We start from the raw sequence: 20,651 nt of genomic DNA on the forward strand, positions 1-20,651 counted from the left end.
TCCCTCTCTGCAGTCTCAGATAGTGTTCTAGGAAACCCTCTCTTCTTCTTCTGCTCTTCCTCACGAGGTACGTTTGATTTGTTCTACCTGCCGTTCAGTTGAGCTGAGGGGGGGGGGTTAGCGGCCCGTACCACCCCCCCACCCACCCTCGGACACACTGGTTGTGAGCTGTTTGATAGTTTATAGAAGCTTGTTGCAGTCAACTACACATGAAGTATAATAAAAAATGTCTAATATATTATGATTTATTATATTTAGGGCTGCAACTAATTATTACTTTCATTATCGATTAATCTGCTGATTATTTTCTGTCTGTCAGAAAATATAATGAACTATTTTTAAATGTGTTTTTTTGTCAGATGTTCAGTTTAATATGAAATCTTGGACATTTTTACATGAAAAATTACTAAAATGATTAATTAATTTACAAAATACTTGATCGACTAATTGATTAATTGACAAATCGCTGCAACAATGTTTAAATACAATTTAAATCTGAATTATATTCAAATTCTACACTGATCATAATTATTTAAAACTAAATATGAATTTATAAAACTAACTACATTTACTCAAGTACTGCTCTGAAGTACTTGAGTATACTTTTTACATTAAAAAAACACATTTTAATGCGGTACTGTACTACTACTCTACCCAGTAGTACACAAAGTATACAACATTCTCCACATTAACAAACTACTACATTTAAATGTCTTTGTTACTCAGGACTTGTACTTGCAGTACTTTTCCTTTAGTAATCGAGTAAAAGTATAAATAGAAATACTGCTGTTTAGTGCTTCAGTCGATGTGTTTCAGCTCACATCTGCGTTTGATTTTGGACGGGGAACACCCCAGTACTCCCAGTAGACACTGTGAGGGCGTGTGTGTTTTCTACACCAGCTGGAAGACATGTGCTCCGTCAACACACACACACACACACACACACACACACACACACACACACACACGTGTCACATGGTGTGTTCTAGCCCGCTGTGATTGGACGGGTGAAGAACATCTATTAGGTTGATTCACATATTTTTGTCCTTCGTCTTCAGTCTGCTGCAGAAAGACTTGAAGTACATTCCGACAGTCATGCTACATGTATATGTATTAAACAGAAGCTACTCTGTCTGTCCGTCTCTGCAGCTGTCGGGAGGCTGTGAGTTAGTGGTGGTGTTGTTGGATTTCTCCTCCGGTGGACCCGGAGAGCTCGGCGTCCGCTGCGGTCAGACGGTGGAGCTGGTGGAGCGCTCGGCCGAACGGCCCGGGTGGTGTCTGGTCAGAACGACGGATCAAACGCCCCCGCAGGTAACCAATCAAACGCCCTGAAATGTGACGAACCAAATAAAACTAAATGTCCCATAAAGTAACAAATATAATAAACTAAATGTCCCATAAAGTAACAAATAGAACAAACTAAATGTCCCATAAAGTAACAAATATAATAAACTAAATGTCCCATAAAGTAACAAATAGAACAAACTAAATGTCCCATAAAGTAACAAATAGAACAAACTAAATGTCCCATAAAGTAACAAATATAATAAACTAAATGTCCCATAAAGTAACAAATAGAACAAACTAAATGTCCCATAAAGTAACAAATAGAACAAACTAAATGTCCCATAAAGTAACAAATAGAACAAACTAAATGTCCCATAAAGTAACAAATATAATAAACTAAATGTCCCATAAAGTAACAAATATAATAAACTAAATGTCCCATAAAGTAACAAATAGAACAAACTAAATGTCCCATAAAGTAACAAATAGAACAAACTAAATGTCCCATAAAGTAACAAATATAATAAACTAAATGTCCCATAAAGTAACAAATAGAACAAACTAAATGTCCCATAAAGTAACAAATAGAACAAACTAAATGTCCCATAAAGTAACAAATATAATAAACTAAATGTCCCATAAAGTAACAAATAGAACAAACTAAATGTCCCATAAAGTAACAAATAGAACAAACTAAATGTCCCATAAAGTAACAAATATAATAAACTAAATGTCCCATAAAGTAACAAATAGAACAAACTAAATGTCCCATAAAGTAACAAATAGAACAAACTAAATGTCCCATAAAGTAACAAATAGAACAAACTAAATGTCCCATAAAGTAACAAATAGAACAAACTAAATGTCCCATAAAGTAACAAATATAATAAACTAAATGTCCCATAAAGTAACAAATAGAACAAACTAAATGTCCCATAAAGTAACAAATAGAACAAACTAAATGTCCCATAAAGTAACAAATAGAACAAACTAAATGTCCCATAAAGTAACAAATAGAACAAACTAAATGTCCCATAAAGTAACAAATAGAACAAACTAAATGTCCCATAAAGTTAAAGAAAGTTAAATTTGTAACTAAACATTTCTAACGTCTTTGTGTCGTTTCCTGCAGGAGGGTCTACTGCCGATGAGCGCCCTCTGTCTATCACACTCCCACAGTGCAGCCGACATGGAGGGCCTCATCCCGGCCTCCACCACCTCCTCCTCCAACACCTCCTCTACGAGCACCACCACCTCCTCCTCCTTCAACTCCTCCTCCACCACCACCACCTCCTCCTCTAATGTCTCCAACTCCTCGTCCAATGCAGGGAGGGGTGAGTACAGGGATTTACTTTGCCCTATGTCACTTCCTGTTTGAACAGAGGGAACTTTAAACATCCTCACAGTGTTGAGACGTCTCACATCCTCTCTCTCTCTCTCTCTCTCTCTCTCCTCTAAATATTTAAATCCCTGCTTGTGAAGTTGTGTTGCTGTTTGTTCTGCAGCTCAGCATGAAACATTTAAACACATTTTGTTTGTTTGTTAGGATCTGCCGCTTCACATTAGCATCATAACTGTGTGTCTTAAAGAGACAACATACAAACAACTTGCACAGACAACCAGAGGTTATTTATGACAAAATGTTTTAAGCCCCCACATGAAACAAAGTGATATTCATCCATCTGTAATTATTATTTGTCATTCATCTTTTTTTTTAAAGATCCTACACAAACAAAAAAGCTTTTCTATCCACCCAACAAGAAAATAAAAAGATTGTTTTGTAGTTTCAGGGTTAAAACTGACCCACATGAAAGTGAATCTGTAATCTGGTTTGACAAGATGTCTCATTCTCACAGAGACAGACAGACAGTTTCACAGTTAAACATTGACCTGAAGGAGGTTCAGATTCAACAGGAACATCCTGACTCAGAGAGTGTGTGTGTGTGTGTGTGTGTGTGTGTGTGTGTGTGTGTGTGTGTGTGGCTACCTGCTGTGTCACAAAACAATGAGAAGCTGCAGTTTAAAAATAAAGTTGTCTCTCCTTTTACTTTAGATTCATTTAGTTTTATTCCACTTCATTGGTTTTTATGTCACATACATTTATTTTGTTTATTTCCATATTGTATGTTTTGGCTGTTAAATGTAATTTATTTTATATATTTTTTTACAATATAGCTGTTGAGCATTATTATGTTTCATTTTATTCAAACTTAGCTTGTTTTTTATATCTTTCTTTTGTATATGCTTGAATTGTTTGTTATCTTGGCGCGATTATATTATTGTTTGTATTTTACTAAAACTTAATGTGTTTTTTTATTTATATATATATAAATATATATATATAAATACACATATATATATATATATATAAATATATATATAAAATCACTTTTTCAACTACTATATTTATATATTTATATATATATATTTTAGATTTCATTTTATGACTTAATTCAATTTTTTTGATCATATTGTTTTTTATTTTTTTGATCATGTTGTATTTTATTCACACTTCCCTTGTTCTATTTTATATTTTATTAGTTTTATTTTACTTTTCGTGTCATTATACATTTTAAATATAATTTCTAAATTTTTTTCTCATTTTAATGAATTTTATTTTATTTCATCTTTGTTTGTACTTTTCTTTATATTCAAATGTTTTTCTTTGTAAACCCCCGCCTACCTCTAGCCCCGCCCCCATGACTAAGCCCCGCCCCTCCAGAGCTCAGACTGTAGTTTCATTCAGCTCTGTGGAGAGAGAGACAGAAACACCTCTCTGTCTGTCTGTCCTTCATTTTTGAACATTTATTTTTCTGAATGGATCGATGCTGAAGCATGCGGCGGGGCACAGGTGCATGCTGGGATTGTTCCGCTGTTTGGGGATGGATTGTGGGAAAGGGAGAGGACGACCGAGGTGGGTTTATAGAGAGAAAGAGAGAGAGAGAGAGACGGGTGTTTGAGAGGAAACATGAGTGTGTGTGTGTGTTAATGAGTGACAGAACAAGGTGACCTGTCTGTCTGTCTGTCTGTCTGTCTGTCTGTCTGTCTACCGTCACACATTACCTAAAAAGCTGCAGTAGGATGTTGTGCTGAACACAACGTGTTGAACAGGAGCTGCAGGTTTTATTATCTCTGACTTTAACTACCACACCCGACTGAGTTCAGTCTGCAGGAGGTCCGAGCTGAAGCTGTCTCACATGTCTCACACGTCTCACATGTCTCACTCTCTGCTCTAATCATTTACTCTGAAAAATACAACTTATTCAAGTTCTACTGGGAGTAAAAAAACAGCAGAATTCTACTTTAAGTATCAAATGTAATAGTACTCAAAATGCTAAATGGCCACTTTTAGAGTATTGTAGAGACACAAGATTTAAAAATACTTGTATTATTCTATATTTTTAAGTAGTTTCCTGCATTTTTTTGGGTGAAATAAAACGTGTAATAAAACGTGTAAATTAATGTGAATATTCACTATGACAATTAATTATTAGATCAATTTATTATTTGTGTCTAATTAATATCACTTATGTGCAACTTTTACACGTGTATTTGTTACTTTTTTTGTTGTTTTTTATTTTATTTTTTATTGTTTGTTTGATGCCTAAGCTACCTTATATTATAGTTTTTATGTGAATATATTTGTATTAATATATTACTATAATAACAACAAATAAATAAAAAGGTACCCGTCTTTTTATTATTATATTATTTTCTATTTATTATTTTATTCTTTATGTTTAGTTCCTTTTTTTAATGTGCAACTCTTTTATACACACACACACACACACACACACACACACATATATTTTTTGTTGTTTTTCTTCTTGTGTTATTTATGATTTTCTTTTTACTTCTAAGTTACCTTAAATACTTCATATGTGGAATTTTAATTTCCTGTCGTTTCTTTCTTCTTAATATTATTGTGATTATTTATATTATATATTTATATCATATTCATATTATTTATTAATAGTGTATTAATATTATACATATTAATAATGTTATTATAATTAATATTAATATTTGTTTTCTCTTCAGACTCCGGTCTCTACGGCTCTGATGGACTCCAGACGTCAGGCCAAAGTGAGACGACCTCCCCGACACTCACATTTCCTGACCCCGCTGACGTACAGTGAACTCACCGTGATCTTTTTGTTTCAGGTGCCGTCTGCCCCGCGGCGTTCGGAGTGGGCGGGGCTCCAGGAGGCGCCGTCAGCTCTCCGGGGCCAAAACGCAGCGGCTCTGGAACCGGAAACACCCTGAAGGTACACAACACGTAGTACTGTCATCAGTCACAAAACTCTCTTGTTGTAGTACTACTATCATGAGTATGAAAATACCTCTTTATACACATATATGCAACAAAAAGGAAAGTGGTAGTACAGATTTTGTGTTTGTTGCAGCGCTGGTTGACGAGTCCCGTCCGGAGGCTGAGTCAGGGCAAAGCCGACGGACAGAAGAAACCTCCAATCAGAACCAGGAGGCGGGACAACAGGCCAGAGCTGGCCACGCCCATCACCGGCAACGCACAGGCGGTAAAATAAAAACACAAAAAAAAAACATACAAAGAAACACAGCGACCACCGGAAAGATAAAAGATGTTATGTTTTGTTTTTGAGCAGAAGGCGAGAAAGGAGGAGGCGGGGCAGAGCGGAGGGGAGGAGGAGCCAGAGGAGGAAAGCAACACCCTTTTACCTCCTCCTATGCAGATCATCAAAGACCCAAACAACCCCGAGGTTTTTATTCTTTTATTTCATTAAGACACAACATATAGAACACCAGAATTCAAGTTTGAGACATTTAAACGTTGTTTTTTTATTTCTCTAATTGTTGTATTTTTTTACATTTCTCTAACTGTTGTATTTTTAACATTTCTCTAACTGTTGTATTTTTAACATTTCTCTAACTGTTGTATTTTTAACATTTCTCTAACTGTTGTATTTTTAACATTTCTCTAATTGTTGTATTTTTAACATTTCTCTAACTGTTGTGTATTTCTTATATTTTGTTCTCCAGGCTCTGGATTCGGATCAGGGCTCCAACGAGTCGGACACGGAGCAGAGGAACAAAGCTCTGAGAGGACGAATGTGAGACAAACAATAAAAATAATAAATGTGTGAAAATCAAAAAGAAAAAGATTTTAAACGTCTGTGTTTTTCAGGTTTGTTGTGAACGAGATGATCCAATCAGAGAAGGACTACGTGAAGGACCTGGCTGTGATCGTGGAGGTGAGTTAGTTTATATACAATGAGTTTAAATTACTTATATAAATATAATATATAATATATAAATATTGTGTTTGTGTCTCAGGGCTTCATGTCCCGGCTGGAGGTCCGAGGGATCCCAGAGGACATGAGAGGAAAAGACAAGATCGTCTTTGGAAACATCCAGCAGATCTACGACTGGCACCGCGAGTCCGTCACACATTATTAATAATATTAATAATTATATTATTGATAATAGAAGTCTCACTGACTCACTGTGTGTGTGTGTGTGTGTGTTCAGTTTCTTCCTGGTGGAGTTGGACCGATGTGTTCAGAATCACGACCTGCTGGCCGACCTCTTCATCCGACACGTGAGTTTTACCAAAATAAAGTTATTAATAATCATTTTAATTTTATCTGGTTTAAAAGCTGCAGTAGAGAGTATATTAAATATATATTAAATATATATATTTAATATATATTTAATATATATTTGTTTATATATATATGTATTTTTTTTATTCAAAAGGAAATAAATGTAGTGTCGTCGTTTGTATCACTAACAAAATACATGTACACCGATTTTAGATACTTTGTAAAGTACTGTGTAGATTGATAGAGTAGTACTGCAAGTTTTTTATGTATGTAGTAAAAAGTGCAATATTTACTAGATGTAGTGGAGTAGAAGTAGTATAACTTACTACAGCACTAACACAAATTAAAGTGTTGGTCTATAAATACACACATTACATGTCACAGTACTGCAGAAATGCAGTGAAATACACACTAAAGCATGTTAATAAGTAAGTGTGTGTGTGTGTGTGTGTGTGTGTGTGTGTGTGTGTGTCTGCTGCAGGAGCGTCGCCTCCACATGTACGTGGTTTACTGTCAGAACAAGCCGAGGTCAGAGTTCATCGTCATCGAGTACGAGAGCTTCTTCGAGGTAAACACAATATTTAATAGCACTGATCTTTGAATGAGAGCGGAGCAGCAGAGAACTGACGGGTTCTCGATGAAATAATTGTTCTGCAACACAAAGACAGACGAATGAACCTGTCTGTCTGTCTGTCTGTCTGTCTGCAGGACATCCAGCATGAGATCAGCTGCAGGATGTCGATCAGTGATTATCTGATCAAACCCATCCAGAGAATCACCAAATACCAGCTTCTGCTGAAGGTCTGTGAGGGTCTACTGACATTATATAAAATACTATATATACCTATATATATATATATATATATATATATATACGTATGTATATATATATATATATATATATATATATATATACATACGTATATATATGTGTATATATAGTATTATTTAAAGCACTTGTCTGTCTTTCAGGATTTTCTCAAGTATACGTCCAAAGCAGGACTCGACTGTGAAGAGATCGAGGTAAATCCTTTTGTTTTCATATTTAAATATAAAACACGTAAGAACCCTTTTCCTCTACTTGTTGTACACATTTAAAGTTTTAGTACACTACTTTTTTTGAGAGTGGGATTATTATTATTGTTCAGTGAACCAGAATAATTCGAAGAATGTGGTTTTGTCGTGATGGTGGTGATGATTTACGCAGGACGGTGAATCATTAAACTTTGGTAATATTAAACTGTGTGTGTGTGTGTGTGTGTGTGTGTGTGTGTGCAGAAGGCAGTGGAGCTGATGTCATTGGTGCCAAAGCGCTGCAACGACATGATGAACCTGGGACGCCTGCAGGGATACGAGGTAAAACAAACCACGAGCAACGAGCTCCGACTGGTAATAAAAGCTCCATGAAGGTAAAGAACAAAGTAGGAAACAAAACGACCGACGTCTGTCTGTTAGTCAACACTGTGAGTTAAGATACAAACTACAACGATCAATACATTTAACTACTTTATATTCTGATAATATGTCAGAGGCTTCTGTTCCCACAAGTAGACAAAAAAAACACTGTTTTCACCAAAATGTAAATATAAAGGGCCGAGAATAGAACCCTGAGGAACCCCACAATTCATTATTATCTTAATATATAGCATATATTATATGTTAAAGCGCGATAATGTCGCTCTAAGGCAGCTCTTTGCTAGCATGTTAGCCACAACTACATAATAAGGTGAAAGTTATTTATTTATGTTGGAGTTTTCATCTTGTTCTGTTGCCTCAAAGTGAACGAAAAACAAGTAATGGAGGACCCAGAATAGAACCCGGAGGACTCTCACCTTTGTCCTTGTGGTCCAGGGGAAGCTGACGTCTCAGGGGAAGCTGCTGCAGCAGGAGACCTTCTGTGTCTGGGAGCAGGACGGAGGAGTTCTGTCTCGCAGTAAAGAGCGCCGAGTGTTCCTGTTCGAGCAGATCGTCATTTTCAGCGAACTGTTGCGCAAAGGCTCCAACAACCCGGGATACCAGTTCAAGAACAGCATCAAGGTTGGACTGAAGGCTTTATATTGGCTCAAGACATGGATGTGTGTGTTCTGACTGGTTCACGCTGGGAATGATGGGAGTCATTTTGTTTGTGTGTGTGATCAGGTGAGTTACCTGGCGATGCAGGACAGCGTGGACGGGGAACCCTGTAAGTTCGTGTTGTGGTCTCGGGGTTCGGCGGAGCGCTTCACGCTGCAGGCGTCCTCCGCCAGCATCAAGACCACCTGGGTAGAGACCATCGCCACCCTGCTGGACGCACAGAACAACTTCCTGTCAGGTGAGTACATCCACATCCTTGAGTCTCCCCGAAACAGTCTTGGATGTCTTTGAATGGCCTTAATCTTGAACCTCCTTGATTAGGAGTTGAACCTGAATCTGTTTGAACTCCCAACAGCTCTTCAGTCTCCCATTGAGTACCAGAGGAAAGAGGGCGGGATCTCGGTGACCCGGCCTTTGTCGTCAGGGCGACCGCCATCGGCCCCGCCCACGCCCAACGGCCACGCCCCTCAGCCTCCTCCAGACAGCGAGCAGGACGACCAGGTTTGGACTCCCTCCTTCTTATCGTACCCTCTCATACTTGATTTCTTATCTTGTGATTATTGCTAAATGTGAATATTGACCCCCCATAGGAGCTGGTACTGGTGTTGCAGGACTTTGTGGCGGTCCGGGAGGACGAGATCTCCGTGTTTCGGGGGGAGAAGGTTCAGATTTTGGCATCCAACCAGCAGGGTCAGAGTCTGGTGTACCGGCCGGCCAACAGCGACTCGCCGGCCGCCGAGGGCTGGGTGGCACGCAGCATTCTCAACACACACTGACAAACACAAATATACGCGACAATACACTGACAGCAGAGTCCGGTTTACTACGAGTACACGCATAAAATACTGCAAGGTAACAGGGCCAGAGGCATGCTGGGAAATTCTTTTATGACGGTGAGAGGTGTAGCCTTAAGGTGGCGATGTCCGATACAACCTAAAATATCTAAACAACTACAGATGTTTCCTGTAGCGCCACCATCCTGGATGCATTCTCTGTGATTTTAACAGTTATTTTCCCGGCGTTGTCGGGGGTTTCAAGTCAAAACTATCCAGCGTTTCAGAGACGGAACATAACTTTCTACCCTGCGACTCCTTGGAGGGTCCCGACCCTTATGTTGGGACAGATAGCTCCATCCTCCAGGCTCCACAGTCATAACTGACATAATGAAGTTTCCTGACACACTTTAAACCCTGATTACCTGCCAGTATTAGAAAGTCCCAGCAGCAGGTACTGTTAGTCTCCTCCCTCCTGGTGCTTCAACATTCAACCAAAAACACGCCTCCAGTCCTCGCCACGTCCAATCAGACGTCGCCGTCCAGTTTACTGCCCCCCCGAGCAATGGTGACGTCACAGACTCCTGTGTGATGTCAGCGGGAGGGAGGCCACATGACCACATCGTCATCACCGACGACAACAAACTGTGATTCCAGGAAGCTGAAACAAGAGACAATTACAAAAAAAAAAAAAGCCTCCTGGAAGAGAAGAGGTGGAAAAGACCCGTCAGCCAATCACAACGGCCCTCTCTCTCTCTGCCTGTCATCCTGTTAATAGTGTGTATAAACAGACTGAGGACACACACACACACACACACACACACACACACACACACACACACACACACACACTCCACACACTCCACACAAACACCCCACTGCTATGATGATGAAGATTTAACTATGATGATTATGATAATTAAGAAATAATAGAAGCTGTTTTTCACCTCAACTAGAAAAAAAAGAGAAACTGTTTTGTCATATTGTTTGTATGTATGTGTGTGTGTGTGAGAGAGAATGTGTGTGTGTGTGTGTGTGTGTGTGTGTGTGTGTGTGTGTGTGTTATTGACGACGTCCTGTGTGTGTTTTTCCACGGACAGTTAGGTGGTGTCCCGGTGTAGCGTTTCCATGACGACTCGTTGTGTTTGCGGTGACACCAGTTTTTTTGTCTTTTTAGCGAACCAGAGCTGCCGCCGTCCCTTCCTCCTCTCCTTCCCTTCCTCCTCTCCTTCCCTTCCTCCCCCTGTTGTGCATGCAGCTCTGGTTAGTTTGGATATTATGCATTTCTTGTTCCTGTAAATAGACCAGACCTCCAACTGCTACTCCACTAACTCTGGACACTGAAAACTGTCTCTCTACCTGTCCCTCTCTCTCTCTCTCTGTTTCTCTGGTGCCATTCTCAGACAACACCCCGGTCCTTAAGGAGCTACGCAGCCCCATCAAGTGCACTACAGAGGGCTTAAGGTGGGAAGTAGTGCACTGTGAAGGGTGTAGGGAGTGACATAGGAAACTATAAAAGGAGTTTAAGGTGGAACGCTGCCTTCAAATGCAGCTCAGGAGGTTGGAATTTTGAGAACCGAGTTGCGTTAAAGGGCAACACACACCGGTTATTGTGCGTCTCAGCAGGTTAAAATTGTTAAGAGTTCTCATGCACTGTTACGGCATTAAAATCCTCTTTCATTATTCAAACTATTACTTGTAAAACATGTAAAGTTATGAAAGACAAAAGGACAAAAACTTCAATGTATTCACACGCTACAAGAAATGTCCTGAGTTTAACCTGCTGAGGGTGTTGCTCTTAAATGCTCTTTAACGCCGCATTCATGTCCCGCGAAACAGGAAGAAACATGGACTCCTCAAGTCTGTTGTTCAAAGTATTTAAATACGAACTTATTCACAGTATTTATATCCCATCTTAATGACGAGAACGCTCTGCAACTCGTCTTTCCCGTCACATGTTACCGCGGCGTTAATGAGGTGAAGGACACTTTTTTAAAAATGGACGCTACCTTTGTTTTCTTTTCCAGGAATGTTAATGTCAACAACAACAACAACAACAACAAAGAGTAGAAAACAAAGAAAAGTATCGTCTGTGGGGTCCAATATCTTTAAAAAATGTCTACAAACGTCACAACTAGAGAACTTGGAGTGCACTAGAAAGATTTTAGGATGGATGGTAGTGCACTACAAAGATGGTGTAAAGAGGAAAGGAGTGCATTATGAAGAGTTTAGGAAACAATATAGTGCACTATGCAGGTTTTAGGATGGATGGTAGTGCACTGTAAAGGATATAGGGTGCACTAAAGAAGAAGGAAGGTAGTGCACTAAGCAGGGTTTAAGGAGGGAAATAGCACACTATGAAGGGGCCTAATGGGGAGGTAGTGCACTACGGAGGATGTAGCGTGCACCACAAGAGGTTTAAGATGTAAAGTAGTGCACTACGGCGGGTTTTAGGTTGTGAAAATAGTGCACTACGAAGGGCGTAGGGTGCTGTTTGAGATCTAGCCTTGTTGCCGATCGGCAAACTCAACTCACCAATCAAACAGTGTTATTTGTACAGAACTAACAGCTGCTAACTGACCGCTAACAGCTCTGTCGTTGTTTGTAATAAACTTCATTTTTCATCCAAAAAACTATCTGTACGTGGTGCTTTATTCTTTGTGAATCCATAAATCTATATATTATTGTTATTGATTATATACCTACTGATGTTGATTAGTGTTAGACAAGTTGATGATTTAAGGAATGTCTGATTATAGCTTATAAATAGTCTGGTAATAGACATAGCTCCCTATGTTATACTCTTGATTAAGAAATAAAATAAGGTTAAAAAACATGAAGTTCATGTAGTTTAGACAGAAATAAATATAATTTGTGTCCATTTAGTCTGCTAATAATATATTACAATATATATTATATATATTATATTATAGCATAACATTGTAATTTTAGGTGTATTTTGTGAAATGTATTCATTGAAAAGTTCTGAATCAGTCGATACACTGACGATGTTCTTCTCTCCGTCAATAATAACCGAAAAGTCACCAGATGTTTTTATTTACAAGTCAAACAGTTTGTATCACATGACAGACTCCTGTTGAACTAGATGTAGAATGAGCTTGTTCTCGGCTGCTTTTATTGTGAAACTCTTGAAACAGGAAGCTGTTCCTATTTAAATCTAAGCTTCTTTGACCAATGACGTTGATTTCTTCTCTTTGTATTCAGCTGTTGCTCAAAGGATCTTTGTCTCTTTCAGTTTGTTAATCTTGAACCACTAAACATTGTTTTTTTTTCTGTCTACTAAACTAAATAACACCTATAAGTAAAAAGACTTTCTACAAAATAAAAGCATCAGAGACATTCGTCCTCTCACACAATCACGTCTTTTCTTTGGTTCAGGAGTTTCTACAATACGTAGGATGCAGCAACAACAATGTTTTTGTGTCTTTCGTACATGTCATCAGTTTGTAGTATTATCATGTGTTGTTTATATGATCTCATAACGCTGACTCAATGCTTAGAGCGAGACATGAACTCTACTCTCTGGATTCAAAGTGTTTTTCCTTAACGTTACTTTTTCCTCCTAAAAGCATCACACTTATTATTATTTCTAGGTTGAGTTATCTGTCGGCGTGGACCGTCACAGAGCAGTTAAATCCTGATAAGAGAGGCTATAAAGCAGTAAACAAATTAAACCAATTACACAGCAGGAGATAAAGCGAGTCTGAAGTTCACTTTATTACTCAGATTTAAAATGTAAATAAATGGGTTTAAACTAAATATTGTAGTTGTGTGTTAAAAATGTACTGTTTTATAGATACATTTATAGATACATATATATATATAGTTTATGACAGGATTCAGATGGGCAATAGTGGGATTAGATGTCATCACGACCGGCTCGTTATCGTCCGTTCACAGATAATCAGTCGGTTCAAGGATTCTTTTGGCAGCACCTTTTTGTGTCAGCATGTTCCCTTTCAAATTAAAAGCACAAGCAGGTAATGAATCGATGTAGATTCGCAGTAAAACACAGCGTCTGCACTGAAACTTATCACTGTTTTTTTTAAGGAACGCTGTCGAGAAAAGTGACATTGATGATGGAAATGTTAAAAGTACATTTGTTTAGTTGGACTCATTCTTAAATTCTTATTTCGTTGACTGAGGCCCAAATAAAGCTCAGTCCATGTTGCGCTCACAGTGATCACGTGGCGCTTTAAGGAGGTCAGAGGCCCCCCCCCCCACCACCACCGCACAGTCTTTTATTGTGAAAAGCAGAGTGAAGTCCACAGCAGAGCGGTTACATAATCCACTAAGTTTATACGTTTTCTGAGATCTGGAGATCATCACGTTGACCGACGGAGGCTACATAAGATCAGCTGCTGTCACTCCGTGTGTTCAAGTTTGCTGAAGTGGTGCACTCTGGGAAATATACACACAAGGCTTGTAGATTGAGAAACATGCAGTCGATTTTTGCAATAAATGGATTGGAAACTCCCGAGCCGGTGAAAGCTCAGGTGAAAGGTGAGTTTGAAAGAGTCTCAGGTGTTTTATAAAGAAAACATTTGAATAAGTTGTTCATAAACTGATTTAGTTTCAGATGCAGAACTTTTGTCAGAGGATTATATAAAGTATATCCTAATAAAGATTTCATGTGTAAACTATTTGAAGCAGCAGGTCACTGTAGTTTATTTATTTTTACAAGCAGCATTGTTTTTTGTTGTTTAAAAGATAAAAATGTGATATTTTAATCCACAGGACAGTGTTGAAATGAAAATGTATTGGAAATATTAAAATAAATACTGTGGCATAACAACAGATTGTGAACTTGATCATTAAACAATGTTCCACAGTGTATATATATATATATATATATATATATATATATATATATATATATATATATATTTATATATATATATCTATTTATTTATTTATGCATGAAGTAGACCATTCACCAATCATCACAGTGGGGAGAGTTGTTCTTTTTTTGTTTTATTTCATCTTCTTGTTTACATTCTTGTTTCCCCTCTGAGTCGTAGTATCACAAAGTCGGGCATTTAACAGGAATATCCCAATGACAGTAAACGAGGTAACATAGCTGTGTGACCACTGACCTGCAGGGTCCATCCCGTCATGGCTGCAGGGAACTCTGCTGAGGAACGGACCGGGCCTTTTCTCCGTGGGCAGCTCCGAGTACAACCACTGGTTTGACGGCATGTCGCTCCTTCACAGCTTCACCTTTGCCAACGGTGAGACGAAAAAAAATTAAGATTTACATGAAACATGATCTCACTGAAGGAAAGTTAAACTCGTTGCTGTGAGACTTTACCAAGAGGTGATGTTGTTTCAGGTGAGGTGACCTACAGGAGTAAGTTTCTGAAGAGTGATACGTACAAAAGGAACATCAAGGCCAACAGGATCGTCGTCTCCGAGTTTGGAACCATGATCTACCCAGATCCCTGCAAAAACATCTTCTCCAGGTACAGTCCATCCAGAATAGGTAAAGATCTGTTTCAGTCTATCCAGAATAAGTGGAGATCTGTTTTAATCCATCCAGGACCTACTTCTATGCTAACGTCAGGTTCATCTATTGGTTGTACAGGTTAACTTTTCTCAAACTCTCTATAGGGCATTCACACACCTCATCAACGTCATCCCTGACTTCACCGATAACAACCTGATCAACATCATCCGCTACGGTCAAGACTACTACGCCTCCTCCGAGGTCAACTACATGAACCAGATTGATCCCGCTACCCTTGAAACTGTCGGCAGGGTAAGTTGGTCTCCATCGCCTCCTCAAAGTACAAATACTGCCTCAAATTAATCATGTTTTCTCTGTACAACCTCGACTCCAAATTCTAGATTAACTACAGGAACCACATCGCTCTGAACCTGGCGACGGCTCACCCTCACTATGACGACGAGGGCAACACCTACAACATGGGCACCGCCATTATGGGCCTGGGCCTGCCTAAATACGTCATCTTCAAAGTCCCAGCTGATGCTTCAGGTGAGGTGGCCCACAGGAATCTGATTTGACTTCAAAACCCTCAAAGATCTGGTGTTCATGTGGATGCTGGATGTCTTTACTGCAGGAGAACTTTGTATTTTAGATTATTTACAGCGATAAAGTTACTTTATTGTACCTGAGCTCCAGAAGTCACGTTTTTATCTAAATTGTTTTATGATGCTGCAATCAGACTGTCCTGGAAACAGACGTGATATCAGTAAAGTCCTAAAAGATTGGCAGCGTGGCAGAAGATACCGTATACCGCCTGGTTTCTCTTTTTCAGACAAAAGCATATTCAATGGAGAATTAAGGATTAAAGAAGTAATATTTTGAGGAAAGGTTGTGATGCTAAGACACTTGCAGCCTCTTAGAAAGAAAACAAAACTAAGTGTCCAGCTGAGGCAGATGAAAGTCTTTAGTTCTGCAGTAATTTGGTCATAAACATGTTGACTTGATGGTGGCGCTAGATGAAAAGTCAGAGGATCAACATGAATGATGCAACCATAGAAACAGGAGACATTCCCGTTCAAACCAACGTAGCAGAACGATCAGAGCGGCGGCCTTTTGTTATGTGTACCGTTGCCATTGCGACCGTTGAAGCGGTCTAATTCATATATAAAGTAATAAAAACTTACGGCAACTCAAAGAGGTGAGGTTTTACAGTAACGACTAAAACAAGCAGTGGAGTATTAACGTTGCCAAGCTTGGAGAGTAACAACTTGTTTGGCTAATTGTCTGGAATCAGTGTAGCACAAAAGCATGGTGGAAGCTTGAGAGACTTGCAGACAACAGGCTAATTGGCTATCTTACTAATTCCACCATGCTTTAATGCTACACTGAACCTCACTCCCCACCGCTAGGAGAGGGACAAGCTAGCTCGCTAACTAGCCAGACGTTCATCTCCAGAGTTGTCAACAATCCCCAATTTTCTTTTGCACAAGTCAAATAAACATCCGATAATAATAAAAGTACTTTCAGTGTTGAGATGTATTTTTTTCCAGATAAAGAGCACAAGAAGCCGGCGCTGAGGAAAGTCCAGCAGGTGTGTTCGATCCCGTTTCGTTCCACTCTGTTCCCGAGTTACTTCCACAGCTTCGGCATGACCGACAACTACATCGTGTTCGTGGAGCAGCCCTTCAAACTGGACATCGTCAAACTGGCCACCGCCTACTTCAGAGGGGTCAACTGGGGCAGCTGCCTCAAATTTGATGAGGATGACATCGTGAGTCCCCCACTTACACTCTTATTTCCAAATGACAATGAAAGTCAATCAAACTGGATGTTGTGACGGCAAAGCAAGGCTATGGTTTAGTTATATTGTCCCCAAAAAACCTCCAGCAACACTTGTGGTATGCAGAACTTAATTGTTGGACGTGTTTCAGCTTGTGGTCCAACAATAAATGTAGTTCTATTTACTAAGTGTGGCTGGGGTTTTACTTTTTCAGACATTTAATTTTTGTCACATGACGTGTTCAAGGACCCATGGAGAGATGAAAATCTTACGATAATGAGGGTTTTTACAGCTTCTGGCTGAGATAAAGGGTGAAGTTTTGGTGATGGTTTAAATAAAACATGCTTTTCACCTGACCCAGGTGTGTTTACCGCTGACTAACCCTCCAACAGGTCTGCAGATCGACATTAGAACCGTTTGCTTTTCCTTCCCCAGACTTTGTTCCACGTCGTCAACAGAAAGACGGGACGGGCCGTGTCCACCCGTTTCTACGGCGACGCCCTGGTGGTCTTCCACCACATCAACGCGTACGAGGCCGACGGCCACGTGGTCTTCGACCTGATCGCCTACAAGAACAGCAACCTGTACGAGATGTTCTACATCCAGAACATGAGGCAGGAGACCAACGACTTCATTCAGGCTAACAAAAGATTTGCGCCGCCGGTGTGCCAGAGGTTCGTCCTGCCGCTCGACGTCCACAAGGTGAAGTCCGACTACCAAAACACACCAGAGACGACTTCTACGAGTCGCATGTGTTGACAGCTTGTGGTTCTCCAGGACGCCCCCAGAGGATCCAACTTGGTGAGCCTGACGGACACGACGGCCCAGGCGGTGATGCAGGAGAACGGCTCCGTCTACTGCCAGCCAGAAGCTCTGTTTGACGGTTCGTTAGCCGCACACCGATTTAAAAAACGTTTAATTCTTCCCGAGCTAACGAGTACCGGTTCCTCCTCAGGTCTGGAGCTGCCGGGGATCAACTACAACTTCAACGCAAAGAAGTACCGATACTTCTACGGCTCCAGGGTGGAGTGGTCGCCTCATCCCAACAAGGTGAAACACCTCCGACAACCAAAAGTGTCTGTCGATCGTTCCACCGGTTTGGTCCAGACTGAAACATCTCAAACACTCGTGTTCCCCAGAGGATGAATCCCACTTGTTGATCCTCCTGATTTTTCATTTCATGTCACCATAATTTTTTCTGTTGGTTTTAAAGTGAAATATCTCAACAAATATTAGACGCATTGCCATAAAGTTTGGGTCAGATATTTTCATGATCCCCAGAGTGTGACCTCACACACTTGACTTCCATGGCAAATTCAAGCCTCCGAGAACAAAAACTGAATTGTAGTGGACCGGCCAACAGAGCGAGCTCGAGAACGGCTTTTTAATTTGTCTAACACTTTTGTTTATGACCAAATATCTGCAAAAGTGCATTCCCATCAGCCTCTGCTGTACTTTGTAGGGGTTTGGGGGAAAAATATTGATTCTTAGATGCATGAAAAATCATGACTCAATTCTCGACATTGTGATTTCCCATAACAATTGTGACACCGAGCTGTCCGTTCCTTATCGCTGCCCCTGAGCGCAACAGACGTAAAACACATGCGTCTTCTTTAGGTTTTTGTGAAGGTACCCCCTTGGCTTAAAAGCTAACGAATGGAAGCATATCGCTTCTTCTTCTTCTTCTTCTTCCGCCCGACTCGGAAAAGGGTGATGCGAATCACAAAATAGATCGCAACTTTTTTTTGTGCAACGATTTGCGCCCCTACTCAAGTCATTGAGAACCAGAGCACTACGCTGCACACTTTGGATACCGGAGATAGACTTTCCATCTCTAGGTTTGCACGGACACAGCGACACTCTACAACCAAACCAAAGCTAAAGTCATGGAAGCACCGAGGAATGCGTGCCGATAACGGGAGGATTTGTTTGAAGAGATGCATCAAGATGAGTCGCCAGTTGTTGAGTAAATTGCATCGTAGCTCTCTGAATCGGAATAGACTTCAATTCTCTCTCGTTCGTCCAACAGATGGCCAAGTTTGACATCGTCACCCGGAGACACATGGAGTGGCAGCAGGAGAACTGCTTCCCTTCGGAGCCGGTGTTCGTGGCGTCTCCGGGCGCCGTTGAGGAAGACGACGGTGAGCAACGCCATTGCTTATCTCGGGATTAAATACCCGACCGATTCTGACCGATTTCTTTCTTTCAGGCGTGATCTTATCGTCCGTGATCTCTCCGGATCCGAACATCTCCCCGTTCATGCTCGTCCTCGACGCCAAGACCTTCGAGGAGATCGCCCGGGCCTCCATCCCGGCCAACGTCCACATGGACCTTCACGGACATTTCATCCCGGCCGCCGTCTGACGGCCAAAACAAACCCGCTGGATTCAGTATTTATTCTAATTTTATTCTCGTGAAGAGAAGGTTCAGTTCTCCTTTGTTTTGTTTATTTAAACATTCTTAATTTTGTAATGCATTCTACAAGAGATGTGTTAAAGTTTAGGCAGATATCCATGAAATGTCCTGCTCCCCAGAGGATGTACCCGTTTAAAGTCCCATCCTCAGGACAGATTTTTTGCACAGAAAGATATATTTTTTAAGACATTTGTTTTATTTAGATCTAATCTGTATTAGAAATGTCTGTTTTCCACTAAAGCCAATAGTTAAAACATTGATCTCTATTTTATTGGACTGAGTTTGTCAGTATATTTATACACGTATATATTTATTTATATAAATATATGTATAAAAATATAAATATATATATTTATATACGTATATATTTATTTATATAAATATATGTATATATATATTTATATACATATATTTATATAAATATATGTACAAATATATATATTTATATATATATATATATCCTGAATTCAGGCAGCAGATACTCAAATAAAATGAGACAAACGGCCAAATGTGTTCATGTTTTACATTAAAACTTCATTTTAATAATTACAATCAGCCCAAGGCTTAAACTGTGCTGTTGACATTTGCTGTTGAGTAGAAATATGTTAATTGTAATGGGAAACTAAAACTCTTTCAATGCTTTGATTACATTTTTCTGGAATGATATTTATCTCGATTTGTAAGTTAGAAGTTACTATTAACAGTAACAGCTATCCGTCTCTAATTTCATGTCTTTTAATTGTCCAGGTCTCAAACTGCAATGTAAAAATGTTAAAACCCTGAAATCAGCTGCTGTGATTGTTTCCTCTCCGCTGAACACCGAGTAATAAACACATTTATACATCACAGTTTGTAAACAATACACTTTAATTCTTTCTTTTTTCTATTTGCATTGCAAATATTTTTGCAAAGTCAGAAGCCGGGTAGTTTTTGTCAGAAACGGATCTGGTTTCATCTCTTTGTCTGTGTAATATATATATACACAGTATATATAGATTTTCATAAATATATATATTTATAAATAAATACATATTTATATTACGTAATACAACAAAATAAAACGTATTCTTAATACTGTAATTTAAACGTTTCAGACTATGAAAGTCTGCGGCTGTCGATAAATTAATTTAAATTAAATTTGTGTGTTTATGTTTGACAAGGATTTAAAAAAAAAATCACTTTTTTTTCAGGTTTAAAAATGCAAAATATGATTGACAAATATTATTTTGCAGTTCTGCATTTTAAACTAAATTGTATTTGCAAACTAGACTTTT

At 39.3% G+C, this 20,651-nt stretch overlaps 2 protein-coding genes across 4 annotated transcripts in view; both read left to right on the plus strand.

Annotated features, from left to right (window-relative positions):
* kalrnb (kalirin RhoGEF kinase b) overlaps positions 1-12,342 on the plus strand; it is a 31,808-nt gene extending 19,466 nt beyond the window's left edge. For all 3 annotated transcript variants that reach the window (XM_068731049.1, XM_068731058.1, XM_068731067.1), the window contains 18 exons: positions 1,150-1,311; positions 2,420-2,621; positions 5,329-5,373; positions 5,452-5,555; positions 5,694-5,825; positions 5,913-6,026; positions 6,307-6,377; positions 6,452-6,518; positions 6,601-6,704; positions 6,796-6,865; positions 7,351-7,437; positions 7,578-7,670; positions 7,842-7,892; positions 8,148-8,225; positions 8,721-8,906; positions 9,009-9,180; positions 9,298-9,443; positions 9,533-12,342. In XM_068731049.1, the coding sequence (XP_068587150.1) occupies positions 1,150-1,311; positions 2,420-2,621; positions 5,329-5,373; positions 5,452-5,555; positions 5,694-5,825; positions 5,913-6,026; positions 6,307-6,377; positions 6,452-6,518; positions 6,601-6,704; positions 6,796-6,865; positions 7,351-7,437; positions 7,578-7,670; positions 7,842-7,892; positions 8,148-8,225; positions 8,721-8,906; positions 9,009-9,180; positions 9,298-9,443; positions 9,533-9,718 (2,070 nt within the window). In that variant the 3' untranslated portion in view covers positions 9,719-12,342. The remainder of the gene's footprint in view (positions 1-1,149; positions 1,312-2,419; positions 2,622-5,328; positions 5,374-5,451; positions 5,556-5,693; positions 5,826-5,912; positions 6,027-6,306; positions 6,378-6,451; positions 6,519-6,600; positions 6,705-6,795; positions 6,866-7,350; positions 7,438-7,577; positions 7,671-7,841; positions 7,893-8,147; positions 8,226-8,720; positions 8,907-9,008; positions 9,181-9,297; positions 9,444-9,532) is intronic.
* Positions 12,343-14,044: 1,702 nt separating this feature from the next.
* Positions 14,045-20,223, plus strand: bco1l (beta-carotene oxygenase 1, like). Its single transcript, XM_068731090.1, has 11 exons — positions 14,045-14,239; positions 14,839-14,967; positions 15,069-15,198; positions 15,347-15,494; positions 15,584-15,731; positions 16,733-16,953; positions 17,398-17,664; positions 17,740-17,845; positions 17,918-18,012; positions 18,992-19,103; positions 19,172-20,223. Exons 1-11 carry the CDS (start codon positions 14,176-14,178, stop codon positions 19,324-19,326), a joined length of 1,575 nt encoding a protein of 524 aa, XP_068587191.1. The 5' UTR covers positions 14,045-14,175; the 3' UTR covers positions 19,327-20,223.
* The last annotated feature ends 428 nt before the right edge of the window (positions 20,224-20,651 follow it).

The sequence above is a fragment of the Cebidichthys violaceus genome, unplaced genomic scaffold (genome assembly GCF_023349555.1).
Source record: "Cebidichthys violaceus isolate CVI_PGR_0920_01 unplaced genomic scaffold, fCebVio1.0.p SCAF_103, whole genome shotgun sequence".
NCBI classification, from domain to species: domain Eukaryota; kingdom Metazoa; phylum Chordata; class Actinopteri; order Perciformes; family Stichaeidae; genus Cebidichthys; species Cebidichthys violaceus.

Coding starts and splice junctions, on each gene's coding strand:
- bco1l (XM_068731090.1), top strand. CDS start 14,176: ATGCAGTCGATTTTTGCAATAAATGGATTGGAAACTCCCGAGCCGGTG. Junction 17,665..17,739: donor TGCCGCTCGACGTCCACAAG/GTGAAGTCCGAC, acceptor GTGGTTCTCCAG/GACGCCCCCAGAGGATCCAA. Junction 17,846..17,917: donor GCCAGAAGCTCTGTTTGACG/GTTCGTTAGCCG, acceptor GTTCCTCCTCAG/GTCTGGAGCTGCCGGGGATC.